This window comes from Pholis gunnellus, assembly GCF_910591455.1.
Source record: "Pholis gunnellus genome assembly, chromosome: 7".
Taxonomy (NCBI): domain Eukaryota; kingdom Metazoa; phylum Chordata; class Actinopteri; order Perciformes; family Pholidae; genus Pholis; species Pholis gunnellus.
This window is the reverse complement of record NC_136533.1, coordinates 3281377-3303683: the sequence shown is the minus strand read 5'-3', so window position 1 is coordinate 3303683 and position 22307 is coordinate 3281377. Positions and strand designations below refer to the sequence as shown.

At 42.7% G+C, this 22307-nt stretch overlaps 1 protein-coding gene across 1 annotated transcript in view; it reads right to left on the bottom strand.

Annotated features, from left to right (window-relative positions):
- Positions 1–556: 556 nt before the first annotated feature.
- Positions 557–22307, bottom strand: part of poc1b (POC1 centriolar protein B) — a gene marked incomplete at its 5' end in the record, with an annotated part of 40321 nt that continues 18570 nt past the window's right edge. Inside the window, 2 exons of the mRNA XM_079163748.1 lie at positions 557–1325; positions 2355–2681. Of these exons, the coding sequence (XP_079019874.1) occupies positions 1167–1325; positions 2355–2681 (486 nt within the window). The 3' untranslated portion in view covers positions 557–1166. The remainder of the gene's footprint in view (positions 1326–2354; positions 2682–22307) is intronic.

Genomic DNA, 22307 nt, shown 5'->3' with positions numbered 1-22307 from the left:
TACAGTATTGGGATTCGATATTGTGAAAAAGATTGAACTAGTATGAACTATCAGAACAAAAGTCTGTTACAGCAGCAACTTCTCAATTAAATTCAGACAAAAACAAAAACAATTTCTGACCCATAAAGATAAGATGGCATTGAAATGATTTGTAAGTGTTTCGTTTCACTTTGCTCAAACTTGAAAGGACCTAAATTCATATTCAAGTCTTGCAGACACGTGTGAACATTAGCCCTTATCAAATAAAGAAAAGCAGGTTTTTATCAGCTTCTGTCTCGACTTATACACAGACGATACTAACAACATTAGTGCAATATAGTTTATCATTTATTCATATAAGTTATATTTGAGGCAATGCAAAACACGTTTTAAAATTACAAAACAAATATGCAAAAAAGATTACAATCAAAGACGTAATTGCAGACGCTACAAACTGCTAAAATGTGCTAATGCACAAATATACATGTGCAAACACACACACACACACACACACACACACACACACACACACACACACACACACACACACACACACACACACACACACACACACACACACACACACACACACACACACACAAAGAGAGGTCATACAACCATCTGTTTTCATAGCTGCAGCTGTCCCGATTGGACGAAACATCCATATCAACACACAAACACACACATAACCTTGTACTTCTATCTTTGTGAGGACACATTGCATTGCCTTGCCCTTTACCCTAACCTTGACCATCACAACTAAATGCCTGACCCCAACCAAGTGTGAACCCTCAAACAGGCCTTTTGCAGGTCTGTCCCAAAGTGAGGACCGACCAAAATGTCCTCACTCTCAAGGTCTAAAACGCACATTGGTCCTCACAAAGATAGCTGTACAAGTACATTCACACACACACACAAATGGAATGTCCCAGCCAGACTGTGATTGGCTGTACAGCTGGATGTCCTCAAGAGGTGAAGAAAGACATGGAGAACGTATCACACACACACAAATCCTGATAAACCCACTGACCCCAGAGAGAGACCACCAAGGTGGACATTTTTAATTACACGCAGACACACATATGTACATAGGCACACACACACACACACACACACACACACACGTCCAGCAGTCTTGGGGTCAAGCATCAGTCTGTGTGTTTGTGCTTCAGTCGGTGTGTTGGTCCTCAGGGGGAATGGACAGGTGGTCCGTCCGTCTCCTCGCTCTCCGTCCTCCCCCGTCCTCCCGACGATCGCACGTCCTTGAGAATCTGGGATTGGTTGAGGAGACACTCTTTCAGCTTGTCCTCGGTCAGGGTGAGACGCTCCTCCAGCACTGAAACAGTCTGTTTGAGGAGGTGGGAGGAGGAGGAGGAAGGGTACAATAATTATAATATATAATTATAGAAGTTGAAAATATGAAAATCTGAGATCATAGCCTTAACCCTGTTGCAGTTATGGAAAAATAACATGAGAGCTTTAGAGAGACAGAAGAGGGTTTCTAGTTCTTGTGACACATCACGTTGTTTCGTTTTTCGGACTTGATGCTGAGAGTTGCTACCAAAAGTTTAAAAGCCTCTTTTTTCATTAAAATATGTATGATGACTAGAACGTTCTACAGTTCCTTACGCTTCATTTTTCATGAATTCTTTTTTAAAGACGGGAAGCAGAAGATGGACTTTATCTTATTCTGGAGGTGATCTTTTGGTAACAAATGCAGCGCAAACCTTAAAATGTGGACATACTTGTCTGATGGGTTTTCATTTGCGTGCATACATTTTATGTTTGCTGTTGATTAGTATATGACAAGTGAAATTTGAAAACATTACGACACATCAGGACTTTTTTTTGGTATATGTCAAACTCACGATAGCTGCTCAAAATACAAATACAAAATAGTTTGCATTGTTCATTCATTTCCCCCCAATTCATGATTTGTGTTCCACCTTTCAAACTTGTTGTGTGTGGATATTCAAAGCTACTATGAGGAATGATCATTTTGTGTTGATTTTGGCGTTCCCTGTGGACAAATGCGGTAGTATTTAAGGAGCACTAGAGTCCCTTTAAAAGGACAAAAAATAAATACTTCTGTTTTCATTTTATGCCTTTTTTATTCGACTTGGCCTCAGATGGAGTTTGACGGAGGGGATTAAAAACCTACTTCGACCGACTTTCTTATTAAGAAAAATATATCAGATTGTAATCTAGATCTTTCATCAAAGACATTTGGAAACATTTTTAATTTCAACATTCGCCCGTTAGCCTGCCTCCCACACTTTCATATTCATTTCTCTGTTTTTGTGATGTTTTTTGGAGAGATCTCGTACCCCAACAGTATATTGATTCGACAGTTTGGACCTTTACTAACAACTGACCTGTGTGAGAATATCCAACTGTTGAACAATGTGTCGCAGGATAGAGTCCAGACTCGATGGATGACCGGAGAGAACTTCTAATGGGTGCGTCTGCCCTGTCTCCTCCTCCTCCTCTTCCTCCTCCTCCTCCTCTTCTTCTCTCCTTCCTCTTCCTCCCCCGCCGTCCCCAGTCTGGCTCCAGACAGGCGCACCTGCCCTGCTGGTACTTTCGTCTCCCATCCATCCTCCCACTCTTGAACTGGTCACGTGACGCGCCGGCAATTCGTTGGAGTGGTGACCGTTGGCGGTGGCCTGCGAGGGCGTCAAGTGTGTTCGACCGTTTAAGAGCTGGAGATGAAAACGAGAGAGAGAAAGAAAGACTTTGACTTTCGGCGCATTGTGCTCTCCTATATTTGTGCGGGCGTTTTCAGGTCCGCCATGAATTCTTTCTCACATCAAATGCATTGTATCCCAGAAGAAACCCACATTATATCAAATCATTATCATAACACCTTGACATTGACATTTAATTGAGGACATGCCACTAAAAACAATTATCAACTCATCGCATGATAAATGAACAAAACCTTAATAATTTTTTATTGCAGGATAAATGGTTATAACCGTGAGCAACGTTATTGACTCATCGTAGGATATATGGAGATGACCTCAATCATTTTGGCTGAACTCGATATCGCCCGCTGTGTTAACATGCCTGTTTGTTACATGATGGCAGAATAAACAGCGAGGTTAACTATTATTACACTTGGTCATTGCAAAGACATTCCGCATTTTTGCTAACAGAGCCCATTTGATTCATTTTTTGATTGTTTGATTTTATATCTTTAACAATGAAAACGTATTAATAGAATTTATCACAGTTATTTCTGGGGCAATATATCGTCCAACTAAAGCAGTTATCGTGACAGAACTAAGTGTGAGCGTTCAAAGAAGTTAAAGTGAAGGTAAAAATGTAAACTCTCAGACAAATTGAAAGCTCAGTCAAAGTGTGAGCACAATATGAACTTAAAATTGAATAAGACTGTCTAAAATATGCAGGAATCAGACTCTTAATTCACCTGGCTAATGTGTATTCATCCTTCCTGTTTCTCCGGTCTGTCAGTGGAGTAGACCTTGAGCTCGTTGTAACTTGGCAGACTGAAGGAGGTGGATGACTCACACTGCTGGATTACTGACTGAACGACGGACTCTGTGACCGACTGACTAACTTGCTGGCAAAAGACAAGTTCACGAGGTTATTTGCACTCTGAAGCAGGAGAGCAGAGAATATCTACGGTTTTTATTTGACCTCCACTTTTATTGAGATTATATTTCTTTTCAAGAGTAAAGAAAAACACATGGTGGGAGAAGGAACAAAGAGAGAGAACATTGTGTTCAGTTTAAGCTCATCACTTATCTGGGCAGAGACTACTGAGAATGACTTCACATTTAAACAGTTTCACACAGAAGCTGTACAGGACGGGCACTTTATTCTACTGGTGGTTTCCAATTCAAACTAGTATTTTTCGAGTCCTTTTCACCGGGCAAGAGAAAAAATAAATCAGAGGAGGACGTGTTTTTTTTTTTGCATGTTGAGAATAAAGTTGAAATACCATTTCTAGAACAAAGACAAAAATGTCAAGAATAACTTTTCAGATTGAATCAAACTAATAGCGTTAGCTATACGCTGCAATTTTGATCTCTCTGCATTCAGATCAGCACTCACACACACTCTCAAAAACAGCAGAAACTGTGACACTTTGAGCCGCTGTCCTCAGATCAGTGTCTGGAATCTACTCATAAACAGCCAGCCAAGGGAAGAAAGGACAGACCCAAATGATAGTAGGGTCTAGTGTGAACGGTGGAGGGGGGCAGGTTGTGTCTGGAGTGCATGAAGAGGAGCAGAGGGGGAATAATTGAGGGATGTGTCGGGAGGACGGAGGAGGAAGGAAGAGGAGGGTGTCACACATTCCTGGCCTAATGCATGGGGCAATTGATTCCGGCTCGCTTCCTGCGCACTGTCCTCACTTCAAAGAGAGCGTGGAGGGAGACAGGAGAGGAGGGAGGAGAGGAGAGGAGAGGAGAGGAGGAGCGTGAGTGTGTGAGGAAAGGAGGAGGGAGAGTCACTCTTAACTCCGGAGTGGAGGTGAACAAAGCTGTCAGTGTGCGGATGGTGAGTCTCTCTTTCTATCTCCGCTCATTTCTCTCTTTATTTTCTTCTCTCTTCATCCCTCCCCTCTTCCCTGGCCACATCTGGCCAACATCTGCTCAGCTCATTTACGCTCGGCAGATGCAGACCTCCATGTGCACCCTCCCCACCCCCCCTCTCCCCTTCGCCAGGAAGTTTGGGTGCAATCAAACATTTAACAGGCAGGGTACCCTGGCTGCATGGCCTGAGTGTCAAATCAGTGCGCACAAGCGAATTCAAAACACGTAAAAAAAGAGCACACACGTGATTTTACGAAACTAATGATCCCTAAAAATACTCAAAAGTCAGAGGCATGTAAACGTGTTAATTGGTAGCTATATACACTATCAGATATACCGGCGAGCGTGCTAAATGATGTGAACAAGCAGATCTACAGTCGCACTAGTTCACTTAATCAAATGTACTGACCGAAGCCCCATTACGTCCAGCATATTAGACAGAATCTCCATCAGTACGTGCATAGATACGATTGATTATAGTACTTATAAGGCACACAATAAACCCCATCATTTGAACGGTCATCTTTACTCTACTCATCTCTACTAAGCTCTGTGGAATGTCAGGGGTCATGGCTCGCCGTGACCGCGGCCGGCAGTGGCGGGAATGTGGTGATGGCGTGACGCCAGCCAGGGTTGTTTTCGTGCGATGGGAGATGAGTGGGTGTTTGGGCCGGGGTGGCAAAGCAGAGAACTAGCCGCTGTGATAATAAGGGAGGTGGGGCAGTGGTGATAGTGAGGCAACAGTGTCCACGTTTTCTCTACGTGGCGTTTGCGAACGAAGGGACTATTGCGCAGCACTGGACTCTGTGGGGATAAAGGGGGCTCGGTGCAGAACGTTTGGTGAAAGACTCGTAGATCAGTAATAATGGTGGCGACGCTTTGGGTCAGACGTACCAAACACGGCAGCGTTGTCAGAAGAGGAGCTCGCATTTAACATGTCAACATTAGCGGCGATGTTTACGATCAAAAGGGATCCTCGAGAGGAAAACCCTCCCTGATCACTGATCGTCTGATCAAAAACATAATTACCAGCAGAATTAGCTGCGCTCTCTTGGTGCCGTTTGATCTTAATTGAAGGGCCTCTCTGATGTTTTGCCGCCTCCCCCGCTCTACCTGAAGCCATTATTAAAAACATTGAAAATCAAAAATAAGAACTTGACCCACACCGTTTATCAATAATCATTCTGTCAGATGACATTGACATCACTTTTTGACATCATTTACTTTGTGCGTGACACTAAATGGCTAGAAACAGTAAATGTAAATGAGCAGGGCGAGCGTGCCTCATGAAGTGGTCCACTGGAGAGGACAGAGATGGGCCCTCGAGCCTCGTGATGGTTAGTGTTCACACTGAGCTGCCAGCCCTCGTGAGGCCAAGCGCTGGCTGGGTTCACATGCTGACCACAAACAAACATCGTAAGCGCTACTTATACGATAGGGGGTTATCGAATGTATTCAATTGGAAATTAATTAGCAGAATAACCTCTTGGAACAAGAGCTGTCCAAGGTTGAAATCGTGCCATGTCAAAGCTTGAGACATGTGATAAAAAATGTATTCATTTATTAACATCAGCATAAATAACACTGTGGGGGGGGAGCAGCCATGCCGAATAGCAAAACAGGAATCTTCTCGTCCAGGATGGTGTTTTTGGAACAAAACACATAAACAGTATTCTGTATTCCCATTTTCCACACACACACACACACCTACACACATCTCTTTCCAGTTCTTTCTTGTGTGAAACACACAATCACACAGTCCAATAATGAATATTTGTGAAGCTCTTTCAGCTTCAAGGAATCGGACTATTAGCTTCTGTCATGAGAGAGGTAAATCAACCACTGCCTGGGCCTTTTCATCCAGTATGTCGTGATGACACAACAGCCCGGCTTGATCTGGGAGGCTGTGAGCGGCGAGAGAGGAACTTTCATTCAGTTCTAAAAGATGCAAAAAGAGACGTGTTGTCCACCAGCATGTTGGTGAGTCAGCTCTGTGACTGAGCACTATTTTGATAAAAAAAATCTGAAATTGGCCGCTCTGTGTCACCGTCATTTTGATACGATGGAGTTGATTCAGTTTGAGTGATTGCATATTGTATTGTGTAATGTCTTGAATTAATCAAAATGGAACAATTTTATAAAATGAAAAATGTATAAAACCATTTACGAGAGACGCCTTTTCAGCCTACGCAACAACAAAAAAAGCAGAATTCATTTTAGGAATGTTTCGACAAACTAGAACATGATGGTCAAAGGATATATTGACACTTTTATTTGTCTACGGCTACATTTACACTACTACGCTTTCATTTTAAAACATTTACGCTTCCTGATCAGTCATGGCGTGGCCCTCCCCGATTCTTCACTTGATACGACATCAGCCTCGACTACCAGTGGTTCATTTCAACATTGATAACGATTTTGTTGTCTATGTTAGCAACTGTTGCGCAGTTAAATTCCGCATTTTATAATGCTGCTACTGGCTACATGCTCAGAAGGCGAGCTATTGTCCGAGAGCTTTGCGATCAGCCCTGGTCATGTGATGCGTGGTAGTGTGGACGGAGATTATTTCTGAAACGGATGCTGTTTTTAAAACAGGAACAAAGTATAGTGTGGATGTAGCCTAAGTCGAGCGTGTACCCATCAAGTGACCTCGCCACTCCTTTCCTGTATTAGACGGTTGGTGTTGAGCTGAAATTGGAGCGTTTCCTGGTCACAGGACGCCATGTAATGCCGCTAATGAAGCAGGCTCCATGGAGGCAGGAAGTCCTTGTTAAAAAAAAAAAAAAGAAATCAAAGGAGGCATTAGCCGGCCCTGACCCGCCGCCCTGGTTTCACTTTTCTACTTCTGCAGACCAACACACTCGCACATGGTTGCCCTCTGGACACAAACGCATTCCAAGCAAACATCAATGGTGTTGGTACACACAAGCACTGTTGGCTGCCATCCGGACCAAACGGTGGACACACACACACACACACACACACACACAATTACTCACTCAACAACTAGTACCGCACACCCAGACACAACCGCACACAGCTGGAGTCACTCTCCAGAATTCTTCCCTTGATTACTAGCAGCGGTCTGGGCCCTGCTCTCCTCGACACTCGGTCACATCGAGGATAAGCTCTTGAGCTCGGTCAGACCATCGAAAAAGTAATGCGGCCATTTTTTCCTGGTTCCACAGCAGGCTCTGTGGAAATGTGAGCCCAACTAATTCGAGCAGGTATCCCTCCATCTCCCATACTTGGTCCAGATCGATACCCAAAGTGACATTACGTGTCCCGAAAGTCAGCTTTTATAAGCAGGGTCCAGTTTCACAAGACTGCGAGAACAGAAAAAAGAAAAGTGGAACCAGGCTCAAATTTGCTGCAAGTCAATGATTGTCACTGATAAGCTTCAAACTCATGGATTTAATGGTCAAACTTCCTGGATCATATTTCATTGCCTCACCGGTACTTGAAACAACACACCGTTAAAACAACAGTTTTTGGTCTGAATGCCCATTTAATCATAGTATCAGTATTAGTAAAAGTACCACTGGATGTAACAGTTCTAGTTGCAGCAGTAGAAAGAGAAGAAGTGTTTAGGCACAGCTGTACTGGAAGCGATAAACAAAATGCCTCATTTAATGCTCGTCCATTGATGCTCCTATAGTCCTGTAGGGAGAAATTCTTAGCTTTTTATTCCTTTCAGCTCGCTCCAATCAAACAGCTTTGGTCGCTGGGTCGTCATTTGATGCTCTAATATCACAACAAGGTCGGAGTAGAGGCAGTTTGACGTGTGTCATCACAGTTTTGGTGCATAGACTGTATAAGAAGTGGACGTAGTTGTCAAGACGCCGCCCATTGGTTTGTTTACTATTGGTTTTCAACCTCACGTTTGCCATTTTTGGCCGTCGCCATCTTGGATTTTTGCAGCCAGTGAACAGAAGTGACCATATTTGGACTGAGGAGGAGTGACATAGAGACGCCGTAGACGGCTCTGGTAGAGACCTGTCAATCACAAGGTAGCCCCGCCTTAAAGCATCCCCTGCTTTATCGTCTATTTCAATCTAAGTGGGACAATAATTTACCAAATGGACCTCCTGCTGTATTGAAGAAGACTTGAAACTAGAGATTAAGACCGTAAACTCAAACAAACAGGAGTACTTAAAAAACGTGTGTCAAAACTTTCAGTGGGTTTGGGCCTTTAGTAGCAGAAATAACGGCATGTGCAGTACTAGCAGAAGAGGGAACAGTGGCGTTAGTACTAGTGGTACTAATAGTAGCAGCAGCATCAGTGCTCTATGTACAGACTGAATCAACCTGCCTCCTGTGTGGTAATATCTTCTGCCGACCTTTAACCTTTAACAGGAAGTCAGCTGGCAGGTAAAACTGGCAAGAGATCTGAAGCCACTGACGGCTCCGCTTCCTGTCTGTATTGCCAAAACGCCACATCAGAGGATTCATTTTCCTTAATTGTCATGTCCCCCGGTGCTCCATCAACACCCGCATTGTAGCTCTTCAAACAAAATACACACACACACTCACACACACACACACACACACACACACACAGGTAAGGATGTTTCTCACTCACATGTGGACACGCAAAGCGACACACCAAAATCAGACGAGGCAACAGTCACATGTAACTATAACTTAGCTGGAACCACTAATCGGATCTTTTGTCAGAGGTTTTCAAAACGCTGAGAGACGAGCTGATGGTTCATGTGGCTTTGAGGAAGTGGATACATCCTCTCTAGTCCTCACCCTCCCTCCCTCCCTCCCTCCCTCCCGTATCTGTCTGTCTCCGACATCCGCACAGCAGCCACCCACTCGCTCAGTCAAAAATATCCTGCTCGGCGGAGGATTGTGATTTCGGACCGCATCACGCACATGAATGGGGACGGTAAACACCTCCACCACGAAAAACAAAAAAAGCACAAAACAACTGCAACTACACATAAAACACAATTAGATAGAACTCACTCACTGAGGCTCACAATTGCAGATGAAAGCACAAATATACACACACGTACTGTATCTGTTCTGTTACATTACAAGGAGACACGCAATTCTCACATCATGAGGAACAATCTGTGTCCGAGCCGAATACAAACAAACAACAATCCCTCCATAATTCTATTAAGTGAATGCAGCGCCGCAGAGATTCATTCATAACCCACGCTTGGCCCCTCCCGAGGCTTTAACCGGGTGCCTCGCTGGCCCTGCCGTCGTACCGCGGCGTCAGCGTTTATTTGAGAAGTAATGCATGAAGGCCACTTCTGGACTGAAGGTGTGGATTTGTGGATCCCTGATGGCAGAGAAGACGTATCCATGGAAATGTGCGAACAGCAGCAGATGGAGACAGAGAGAGTGAGAGTTGCAGAAGAGGAGACCGAGTCGTCTTATGTAACGGATGGAACATTTTGTACAACACGTATTCTAAACCCGAATAATGATTCGCTTCAATATACAGTGAATGAATTATATGGTCTTTATATTAGAGAATGCATTTATATATAAACTAGATAGTGGCATATGAAATAAAAAAAATATTATTATTATTGTACTGTGTTTCTGGACCAGAACCACAAAAACAAAGACAAAACCAGAGCCAACAGGAGAATATGAATTACAGAATCTGTTTGTAGAGATTAGTTCGATGCTAACTTACGGTTCGGCTTCCAAAAATACGTCATTCCTGCAGCACTTTATGTCAAATAAGTTAGCAAACATAAACATAAACTTGCTGTACCAAATGAGGAGAAGGAGGAGGAGAGAGTATTTGTGAAACCACAAGGTCCATATTTGGACCTATATACCTATTGTATAAAATCTTTTCATGTTGCATTTCTTATCACTAGTTTAGTGACAGGATGAGGTCTATCAGGAACAAAACCTCACACCACAAAACAGTTTCTTCCCGACTGCAGTCGGCCTCATCAACAAGGCCTGGGACGCACAACTGTACACTTATTATAGTGTACAGACACTATAATAGACATTCTAACGGATTTTTTTATATTTGTTCCTTTGTTTTTATATATTCTATTGTTAATTATCATATTTTTACTTATGTCTGTATAATATTATTCTGGGTGATTGGTGCATAAAAATAAACAAAGTCAAATTATATGTACAAATATACTTTCTGATTCTGAGTGTACCTGAAGCCAAAGCCTTGAAAGAAGCAAGGCTCAAATAATAAAACATTAATAATAATAAATACTGCAAACCTGCTGCCATTTAGAAGTTGTAGATAATGAATCCACAGTTTTATATGATGTGTAAAGATGAAATATTTCGGTGTTCTCAATCCGGTGTGCCAATGGATGTAGAACACAGCACTTACGTTGATGGGGTTACAGGTCCCCACTCATGCTAAAAATGGACCCAGTGGAGGGCTTTGGTTGAAAGCATCCTCCAAAAGGTTGCTCAGTGTTCATTAGATTTGGACGAGCACTCGCGGCGTTGGTGTGGAAACCGGCTTTGTTGGCCGTGAAGTGGATTGTTTTGGGACCACGAGGCAGCGACAGATATCCCACCCTCTCTTCACTTCCCCGCTCCGGGTCTGAAGACGCCCTCAATTTACCTCCTTCCTTTTAAGAGTGAGTCACGCCGGAGCACAAGTCGTGATCTGGACCGTTGCCTGGTGAAAAAGCCCTCATTATCACCAGTCTGTCTCAAAAAAACAACGGACTAATGCTCATGATGAATGGACTACAAACCCTTATTAATTCAATTCAAGACACAAACTAAAGGAAAAGGTTTGGTTTCACAGATGGAGAGCAGACTTTTGAAAATGTGTGCAAATCATAACCTCATAGGAGTCAAAGGCCCGATGTAAAAAACAACTGTTATCATAATAGTATGTAGTGCAGATTGCAACTGCTATAAGACCATAAATGACACTACAACACAAGTGCAGGTGATGTAGTTAATCTGTATAGCCAGCCATGTGTTGATACAGGTAGTCCAGTTCGCCTGCCTTCGTAAAAGAAAAGCCTCTGCCTGTGATCTGGTGTCCCTGTGCCCGGCTTTAAGAGGACACTCCACCTGCTTATATAATAGCATCATTCCAAAGATGAGTCATCGTCATGGGGCACAGAGGTTAAGCTTCCTGCAGCTCCGTTGAACGCAGCAATGCTTTCATGTTTAGGGATGTAACGGAGAACATACAGGTACAAGAACACAGAACCACCTACGGAGACACACCAGCACAGACGAACACACGAACATAGAAAAGGCACACCAACAAGTCAGATGAGAAGCAGCGGTAACGTCAAACACACATTTCACTGTTGTGCTTTTTTCTTTTAATGAAGCCTTGAGTCCGGCGATTTCGCAGTCGCCATCTTGGAATACGGCCATCTCCATCTTGACTCTAAATGGACCATCATTTACTAAATGAACATCATGCTGTATTGAAGAAGACTTGAAACCAGAGATTGAGACCATAAACTCATGTTTACCATGTTTACTGAGGTAATAAATCAAGAGAGAAGTAGAGTCACTTTCTCATAGACTTCTATACAACCAGAGGAGTCGCCCCCTAGTGGACATTAGAGAGAATGCAGCTTTAAGACAATTCCGCATCGGCTACACTCGGCAGAACCGGAGTTTGCCGCTTGCACTTTTTTTGTTTTTGTGTTGGATCAATGTAGCATTAGCTTTAAGCGTTAGCGTTAAAATAGCTTAATCAGGGGCCCGGCTGCACTGATCTATTACAAAAACAAACAAGGTATTTCTATGGATAACTTTGTTTTTAAATTAGAATCTGTAATCATGCGTTTACATAACACATTAATCACATTTATTAGGCCTTAATAATATAAATGCAATTAAACACTGAGAAGTGCAGAAACACATGCAGTTAAAGCATATTATATCCAACAAAGATGAAGAACCCAGCAGTTCTACTGTAATCATTCTTTCAGTGCAAAACTGCAGAACTACAGTCAGCACAGAGGGTCAAACTGGAACTACAAAGTAGATTTACAAAATTCACTTTGCTCGATAAATTTGTGTTCAGCTTTATTTTTAACCCTAAATTCACTGGAAAGCTGGATAAGTGTGAACTTCACAAGCGATTGAGCAGTTTAAGCGTGATGTAGTCAATTATTACAACCGAATCATATTAATTGTGTGTGCTTGTGTACATTTCGGCGCTGAGAACGGGTCATTCATGCAACAGTGAGCTTAGGCAGGCAGGCTGGGGTGGAAATCGACAAGCACGTGTGGCTGTGTGGCTGTAATGCATGAGGGCAGGAAGCTATTAACATGGCATTACCAGACCAACAAGGGGCAGGAAATTAAATTTGGCTGCCTCTGAGAAGTTTATGTCCCAGCCGTCGCTCGCGGTGGGTAATTGATTATTATGGCTTTCCACAGCTCCTGTGCTCCTAGATATATTTTTCACTCATATTCCATGTGTTCTACATTTATAGAGAGCACAGACTCATCATCAGCTTTGAGGGCTGGTTGTTTTTGTCTCTTTATGGATATGAAATTATTTCTAAGTCTTAGCATGCTCGACTGACCAGGACACGCAGTGCGACCAGTGCGTTCTGTTGTTTGCCCACATCAGTTTTGAAACATGGAGACCATTGGTGTGAAATGTAATCTGAGTTGGAGCGTTGGACACGTGTGGCTTTAACCCTTGGACCTCATGCAAGAACATTTTCTTATCTTGATTTACTTTTCTTTGTTCAGTGGGCTCGTGCTTTTTTGGCCCAACTTAACCTAATCGCACGTAAAATAGAAAGCCTTCCTTCTTAAAGGGTCTTAAGGTCTTAAAAAGGGTAAACATTCCAGCGACACCTTCCTATTTCTATCACTTCGTCACGTTTTCGCTCTTATTGAAAGCCAAAGGTTGAAACTTATGACTTTATACTTAATACTACAAGTGTTGCTGGAGTTTTTACCCGACAAGTCAAAATGACGGCGGTGGCAACATGCAGAGAAACGCTGCAATGTGCCAGCAAAAGTCTATCATTTTTAACAGCGTCAGCAGCATAATTAAGGAAGCTGCTGAAGACAAGGAATAAAGGGAATAACAAGTGTCGTTAATGCTGTGTCACCTGAAACACAGGAGAGATGGTTCCATGGAACAACGTCTCGCTATGACTGCAAGGGGGTCAAATCATTTAAGATGTTCATATTGGTATTATAGTGTTTTCCAAAAGCCTCTTTATCCAATTTAAATCAATGGTGAGATCATTAAGCTATATGAATACATTTAGAATTATATCTGCCTGTAATTTGAATTGTATCACTTTGCATATTTTGTGAAAACGGAACATGCTGAAGACATATTACACATCTGAGAAGCAGGAAAATTACTTTTCTCCCGAAATCATAAAGATTACAATACATGATAATGATCACTTTGAAAATGTGTTAAGCCGCAATTGTGTAGCTCCAGCAAAGGTGAGACATACTTTACAGAAGTTCAGCTGACATTAAACACTTCCTGACACAAATCTCGTTGATTATTGACGTTAAACACCACTCGGGTCCTGTCGCGACTTTCTTTACACCACAGATAAGAGCACAAAGCAAACATAGCCTACATTCACCGGGATTATGACAACTAAAGGGCACTCCAATGTCTACACCAAACAAGGTGTTGAGTTTACATAAGATTAAATGTACAGAGTCAAGGTCGAAACGGGACAAAATACAGTAGGTCAGTTCTGGCTCTGCAGTTTTTTGACTTTGATCTGGCATCCAGATGATAACTTCACTACAAGTCAGTAAGTGCCCCCTCTATCACCAGAGACAGATGGATGGAAGAGATTGAGACAAAAAAGCAAAAGGCGAGGGGGAGAGACAGAGAAAAAGAAAGACCGACATTTAACACGAGTATGGCTGAGGTGGCAGGAACATGTTTGTTCTGACTCGGCTATATTTCACTCAGCAAACACCCACAGAGCAAATAAGCTCATCTTAACGTGAACGTGTGCTTTGGAGGCCTTAACCCATACACTGTCACACACATTCACATCTGGGACAACGTGAGGACACACTCATACAGGATCACACCAAAGCAAATACACCCACACACAATTCTCCCCTTTGTCCCGATGCGGCTAATTGTGTTTACCGCGAGGTACAGAGCTACTGTTTAATGTGTTTAACCTAAGCCAGGTTGTTTTTTTACCTTTGGTCTGTTGCCATGGCCAAGAGGAATCGTGTCTGTCCTCAAAATCTCTTTATTTCCGAGTCTGGAGTCCTGTTTAGACTCTGGAAGTCTGGATGCTCCGTCAAACCAGCTAATTTAATCTCAGCTGTAAATTTAGTACCAGGCAAGCTGAATTATAACCCATATCCTCTTGTAATAGGGCACTGACATACCAAACTAACCTCAAAAAGAAGTAGCGCTGCAGAGGCAGACCCATCACGTCACGTCCCATCTTTATCTAAAAGTTGCATGTGAACGTGCTGCAAAGACTACCGCCAGCATCCAGCTGACAAGCACATACTGAACGTTGTGTCCCTGAATGACACAAAATGACAAGTTGATAGTCTTGTGTTTGTAAGCTCACCGTCGCAAACACCAACCTACAATTTCAATGCACAGTTGCAACTGAAAAGAAATAGTTCCAGGTTCCAGTTGAGGGGCCAAAGGAACTAAACTCAGGACCTTAATCAAGAACTTGATTACACATTACCGTTTGTGTTTCCTCTGTATCTGAAGTACTATGAGAAAACAAGGTACATTAGACTAACAACAAATGCAAAGCATTGTTTGACATGCAATTTGCACACCCAGACTTTATAACCACCATAAACATAACATGATATATTTGGCACCCAGTGCTTGCTTAAGGTGTGAATGAAGCACCACCCAAGTAGTTAAAAGCCTGAAGCTTGTGTTTGACCAGTCAACGATGTTCTGCACAATAAAACCCTAGTGCAGGGACTTTGTGGGGACCAGGAAATGTAGCAGAAAAACTAAAGTTAGATTCTGATTCCTCCACTGGAAATGCAGGCGAGATTCCAGACAGACGTCGCGGAATATTATTATTCTCGTTATTGACTCAATTGTTTTTTAACAATGACTGAAATAGTGGAAGGCTGTTGGTCATTTTAGTCATTTATGTGAATATTGTACACATGGTCATCTAAAAATGTCTTATTCAGCGTTTGGCTGTGCTTAGCTCCATCAACTCGTCACTTCTGGTTGCATTAACAAAAGAAAAAGATGGCGACTCAAGGCTTCAAAACCCGCAGTCCACAAAACAATGAATGAGGTCGGGGTGACTACGTCCACTTCTTAAATACAGTCTATGGATATTACATGCGCAACTGAACAGAAAGTCACCAATATGGTCCAACCTATTAGTGCCAATAGTGCTGAACACAATGCAAAAGACTACAGCTGATGGTCAGCCACAGATCAAAGACAGCAAAACATCCATCAATGGCCTTGGTGTGTCAGGGCCTCAATGTCCTCCAGTCTCTTACAAAAGGTCAGTAAATAATAAGTAAATCATTCCTATTTAGCTCTTCCCTATTGTTGTATTATTCAGTAGTTACGTTATAATTTTAAAAGAGAAAATCCTCTTTCTTGTTCCCGCTTCCCAGGGAGGTCGGAGGTCAGCAGCAGAACAGTACCCCCGTAATCAGTGTTTTTCTCAAGGGCACATCTGCAGGATGTTTACTGTCATGGGGACTCAAACGTGAAACCTGGCTGTGCAAGTTCGCTTGTTGGTGGATAGGTTTAATCAATGTTGCACATGTGGATAACATTTAACTAACAACCTTACACAGAGCAAGGGATTGGCCTCAGGCGCACGCTTTAAACAAAAAGTAAATGCAGACCAACAATTTAGGTCGTCAACCCAGACACACACCGGAGAACAGGGTTATTTTGTTTCCCTTAGCTGGAACTTTCGGTTCTTTCTTTCTTTGGCTCTGTCTTCTATTCTTTGTACATCCTATGAGTCAGTGAGCAACGCTGGTTCCTCTTGTTTCATCACTCGCTCATGTTTTCTCCCTCTCTGTTCTACTACACTTCCTCTTCACACGTCCACTTTTCACTCTGTTACGTGCCAAGTGGCAGTGGCTCTTCATGTTATCGGATTCCCTGCATCTTTGGGTTCACTCTGCAGTAACTGTTTGCTAATCACCCACATAGGACGTCTGACTGAACCCAGACACAAATAGGGAAGACGGTGTTTGTGATTAATGTCTCCTGTTTGGTCATTGCCCAGGCAACAAAGACAAACATATTTAGAAAGTTGCAAAACCCTTATGTGCTATGATTCATTATGCTAAAGTTAAAGTTTTGAGTCGTGATAAGCTACATGCCACTGCAAACATTTTCTCTTCCTCATGTTGGGCTAGCAAGTCAGGATTACTCCAATTCTACGTGAGGCATTAGCCAACAGTAAAAGACAGACACCAGAAAACCACTATGTATTTAACCAATCTGAACAGTGTCAGCGTTGGTGATTTACGCTTTACAGCTTTAGGATAACATTCTTCTAAATGAGCTTTGAATGGATTGGCACCACACAGCAGAGGTTCCTGAGAAAAGTCTCTTGTTAGCGAGGAAATGAGGCTTTCGCTGAGAAGTTGAGTAACTCATATCCCAACCAGAGGTTTTTTTTCTTCGGTTTCTTTCCCACCAAAGTCTCAAGTGGAGGCGAATCCTTTCACAGCGAGGAAGTGAATGAGCGTCATTGTGGCTTTGCATGGGATTAGCCCATTTTAAAGCCCCTGAGTAAGATTTACCCACATTATTCACATTTTAATGGACATTCCCACCCACACATGCTGGCTAAAATCGAAATCCGTGGCAATGTAATAAGACGGCAGCAGGCTCAATGCCACGGAAGAAATTTCAAGGTTCATTGACCTCACTCAAGTGTGAGTATTGTGCGAATACAATGAGGAGTATTGACATTATTGAAATCGGGAAAACACATATAGATTTGTACCTGTTTAGATGAGTGAGCATGGACATATGAAAAGTATATGACAAGCAAATGTGACTCTTAAAGGCCAACACAATCACTCAGGGGAAGCAGGTTCATAGAAGGGACCAGCCAAAACACGGAGGCTCTTCATGGTCATACTGATGGCTTTCAACAACAATAGACATACTGTAATATTGTTAATAATAACAATGCAGCAACATTCTCTTACATTTCTGTTGTGCTCGGTTTCTGTTAAAGAAAAGAGAAGTCAACTCCAGATGCACCAAATGCTCTTAACCATGCAAATCTGCTCGTACCCAGGTGTGCGTGATGATGAATTCCCTCTTGATCATAAACTGGAGGCATGTGGCCGATTGTTTATTATTAGCAAAGGTCCCGCCCCCTAAACACAACATCGGGGCAGGTGTTGTGCCGTGTGCAAATACTCTGGTACATGCCCAAGAAATGGAGCGATGCCACCAAATAAACGCTGTAAGAAGAACAACTTAAGCAGCAGTGGAATTGAGATGCTGTTAAACAAATTGAAGGTAAACATGTGATTTTCTGTCAGTGCAGGCTTTCCAGGAAAATCAAAAAGAACAGTATGTCAACCATTTAGAAGCTGAACGAATGCAATATCATACAAGGGTTTCTATAGTCTTAACTGGGATCAATGGTGAAATAGTGTTTCAGTAGCCTCATACTCCATCCCATTCTAAAACATAAAATAATTGAAATTTGATTATTTGGTCAAACAATGTGTGGACTGTGAAAACAAGATGTTTTGTTCTTGTCTTGGTAAGAGTGCCCTCGAACGCTCTAGAATTATCTCTTACCAAAGACACGAGGAAACATAACAAAACATTGGTGAATCCCAGAAATCAATTGGTACTAACAAAACAAGAACAAATAGTGGGTATCAACAAAACATCACATCACTTCCAGCAAACGTCAAGGAGAACAATAAGGGCAAAACCACGTGAGCGATCTCTTTTAACCAACTGCCGAGCCTGTTTGCAGCCAGTAGGTTCATGGGGAGTTCGAAAAGCAGCTGGTAAATATTTAAGAAGACTTCAAAGTGTTAAAGTTGAGAACGGACTTCGGTGTGGTGTAATTGTGTTCGCCCGGCCAAAGCAGTCAACCTAGGGGACACACTGCTCCGCAATCATTTAGACAAATTACGTTAGCCACCCTGCCCACACAAGCGTTTGTGTAAACGCTATGTTGAGGAAGTATCCTGATTTAATTAGCGGCCAGATCCACTTCACTAAATCAGAAGCAGCACTGGATGAGAGAATAATAAACAAATGGTAATTAACTGAAAGCTATCTGTATCTATCGTGGCTGAGGATGACATATCGGGCTGGCGAACAGAAATGTCAACAACGATCCACAGACAACACAAACTCTCTCCAGGCCCACTCCAAAATGCCAACCTGTGGGAGACACTCACACTGTGGCAGGTGGCGAAACGAATGACAAGGAAGGCCAGCTGATTGGGCCGGAGAGGAAGCAGCTAGCCCGGCCACCATTGAGTAGCATCACAGGGAGGGAGCCCTGGAAGGAAGGAGGGGGGGGGGGGCTTTGGGGACTGCTTGATTGGCAGCTGGAGCAGCGGGGGGGTTAGAGGTCATGCTGCGTCTCTGCCCTTCACAGTACAGGCAGGAGGGAGCAGACTGAGCTGCCCAGGGCCCCGACAGCCACAGGTGGGCTTTGTGGTCTGTCATCATGGGTCCTGTAGCACCAAGCCGCCTCTCACTCTTCTATCAGAGAGACAAACAAGCAGGCTTATCTGTCCATGTGGGTGTCCGCATATTTCCATATCCGTGTGCATCTTCACAGCTTTGCTCCTGTTAATATCTTTGTCAGGGCTGAAATGTTTGCTCGAGAAGTTTGAGGAACTCAATTACGGTGCAAAGTTCGTTAAACCCCCCCCATCCACACCATCTCCGAGCTTGCAGTGTTGCTAATTAATGGTGCTCTGATTGAATTGATCAACAAATCTCTGTTGAAACTGGCAGGAGGAAAGCTAGTTGACGTCACCTGTTAGCAGCTGGTGGGCAGCCCAGGCCCGAGTGTTTACGAGTTTTAGCTCATTTTCAGGTCTTCAGAAAGGTTTCTTTTGGTTTTTATATATTTAGTTGTACAGTAATTTTTGTTTTTGTTAGGGCATAATGTCTTAGAAGTATGTAGCTACATATACATACAAAATACACTGTGTAGGACAGTTAAAATGTTAAATATTTAATCTTGGCGCTACTTTAGCCACTGATTGCGGCAAAGTGCCACTTCTTGGAATGTCAATTGTTCAGTTTCTGTGGTTCAACGTCACGGGAGTTGACGGAAATTCATGCAGTCTCCTTTTTTCGTTACTGATATATTATACATTTTCAAAAGCTGACGTTTTTTTTTTTACTTTTATTAGTTTTTTAAGCAGGTATTATCACTTCAGTTTAGTTTTTCTTAAAGGATATCAGTTCTATTAAGTTTTAGTTTATTAACAATGTTTTTCACAGCTTATTCTCATTATAGTTTCAGTTTTAATTTACAATAATAACCCTGGTTTGGGAGCAAATTGCCACTTGCCTCTTTTGTTATGTCATCCTTGGTATGGAAGGAGACTTTTTATACGTTCAGCATCAGACCAACTTTTTGCAATTTCTAAAATAGTAGCATCAGTGTCTCACAAAATTTGCTTCAGACTGAAGCACAAGCTCAAGATTGTTCCGATTGATAAAAATGCAGCACATAAAGTGTCTCTTCCTCTTCTATCATGACTGGTTCACATTGGTTGTCCCACACAATAGCGTTCTAATCATGTATGTACCATCCTGACTATTAGATAAGAAACATTTAGAAATGTTCTCTTAAAGTTCGGCAGATTGCCAGAACAGTCAAACATAAACATAAAACAAAAAATTGACGGTCACAGCGTCTGCCAGAAACTCTTGATAGTTTATTTGTTCTCCTCATTTTGAGTCTCATCCTCTTGAACATTCTGCTCTGGTGGCCCTGAGGGGTCAGATTAGACCTCGGCTGAAAGAGCTAAATTAGGCTGACATCCGCTGCTGAGACCTTACGCATCAAACGATGGGATGCATGAGGACCGTGATAGATTTCCTGAGAACAAGAGGTTCCATGTAGAGAGTGTGTGTGAGCTAGTATTCATGGAAACCGCAGTCGACAACGGACACACTGAAAATACAAACATAAGTGCAGCACTAGAGGTTGACGGGATGTTTTGCTAAACCGTCGTCAGCGGCTGAACTGGGCGGCGGCTCCATACACATCATGCGGGCCACCTTTCTTTAAAATCTTCTGATAATAGTATAAACAACTGTTAAAGAATCAAAGAAAAGGCACTCGTACAATTTGTACAAGTGTGTTTATAATTGAGATACTTTGAGATATTTTTATATAGAGAATAGCAATTCTTCAGTCCATGAAAACAACCTTTAACGCATTACTCTGGTAATAGGTGAGGACATTGGGGGCTAAAACTTTGCAATCCAGGGAAAACCAGAAAACAGCTGATTTTCCAGAAAGCTGGTGGTGTTTGTCATATCTGACCTGTTTTCAGTCTGTTTTTAAAGGCGTTCTGTTAATATATGAACTACATTAGTGACAAATCAGAGTGACCCACAATCAAATATCACTCAAAACCTACCATGAAGTGAGTTATGTACGAATAAGTCAGAAGTAGAGGCAGTGTCAGGGTTGTGTAGACGGTTGTAACGGTGAGCTCAGAGTCGAGCAGAGCTGGAAGTGGGTGGTGTAGGTGGGTGCTTCTGAGGAAGAGCATCTACTTTTTGTATTTCTGGGGATGTGAAGAGATAAGCTGTTAGAGGAGATGCTTTCTTGTTTTGTTTTTTGGTAACACCTGCGCTCACCCACCTCCTCTACCATCAAAACCAGGTCTTTATGTAGGCGTTCAATCTAAATACCACAAGGGATGGTTACATCACATTCTGTGTGTATTGCTAAGATATCTTGTTGAACAGGTTGTCCAGGTTCCTGCCCGGGCTCTGCCTGGTTCTGTCCAGATCTCAGCCTTGGCGGTTGTAAAATGACCCTTTGTGGGCTAAATTGCTCCTTTGAAGAGTCCTAAGAATGAAAATAGTTCTCAGCAGGTCCAAAAACGGTGAAAATAAAACGTCTTTCTTATAATCTTCACGCGTGGCTTCAGCCTATAGTTTACATTAGTCATCTTTGTGCTTACTGTGCTACTACACAGTCCGTTTGCTTTAATTGTCGTTTTTTGGACTAAATCCAAAGAGGCAGGAACAAGAAAAAGACTCGCAGTATTTTTTGTTTTGACATCTCTACCACCAGAAAGAGTACTTCCCCGAGAGGAAAACGTGCAGTAGCTTCAGGACACGGACCTTCAGCCAGCAAAGAGCTAGCTGTAGCAACTGGATTTAGCCAGCGAAAAACTACCGTGCCGAAGACTCTGATCCCAGGGGACTGGCCATATCAATCACATTGCCCTTCCAACTGTCACTGCAGGACCACAACGGGATCAAGTTCATTTCTCGTTGTGTTTCCGGTCCATTTCTGAATTCTGGAGCCACGCTGAGTTACTTTACAGCCTGAAAAAACAATGTCAGCCGCGTTGGAGTATTTGTGTTGGTGGTTGCAGACCGGTATTCTATGGCATATTGTATTCATGTGTTATTTTAAGGAGGGAGAAATGCATATCGCAGAGTTAAAGATGACTTTGCAGAGGAGGGAAAATACTCCAGAGGTAGGAGAGGTCCTACTAGGGAAACTTCTCAGAACCAGAGGAAAACTTTGAGAGACGAGGAAAACATTTCAAACAGTGGAGCCCTTCTTGTCATTTTCATGGTAC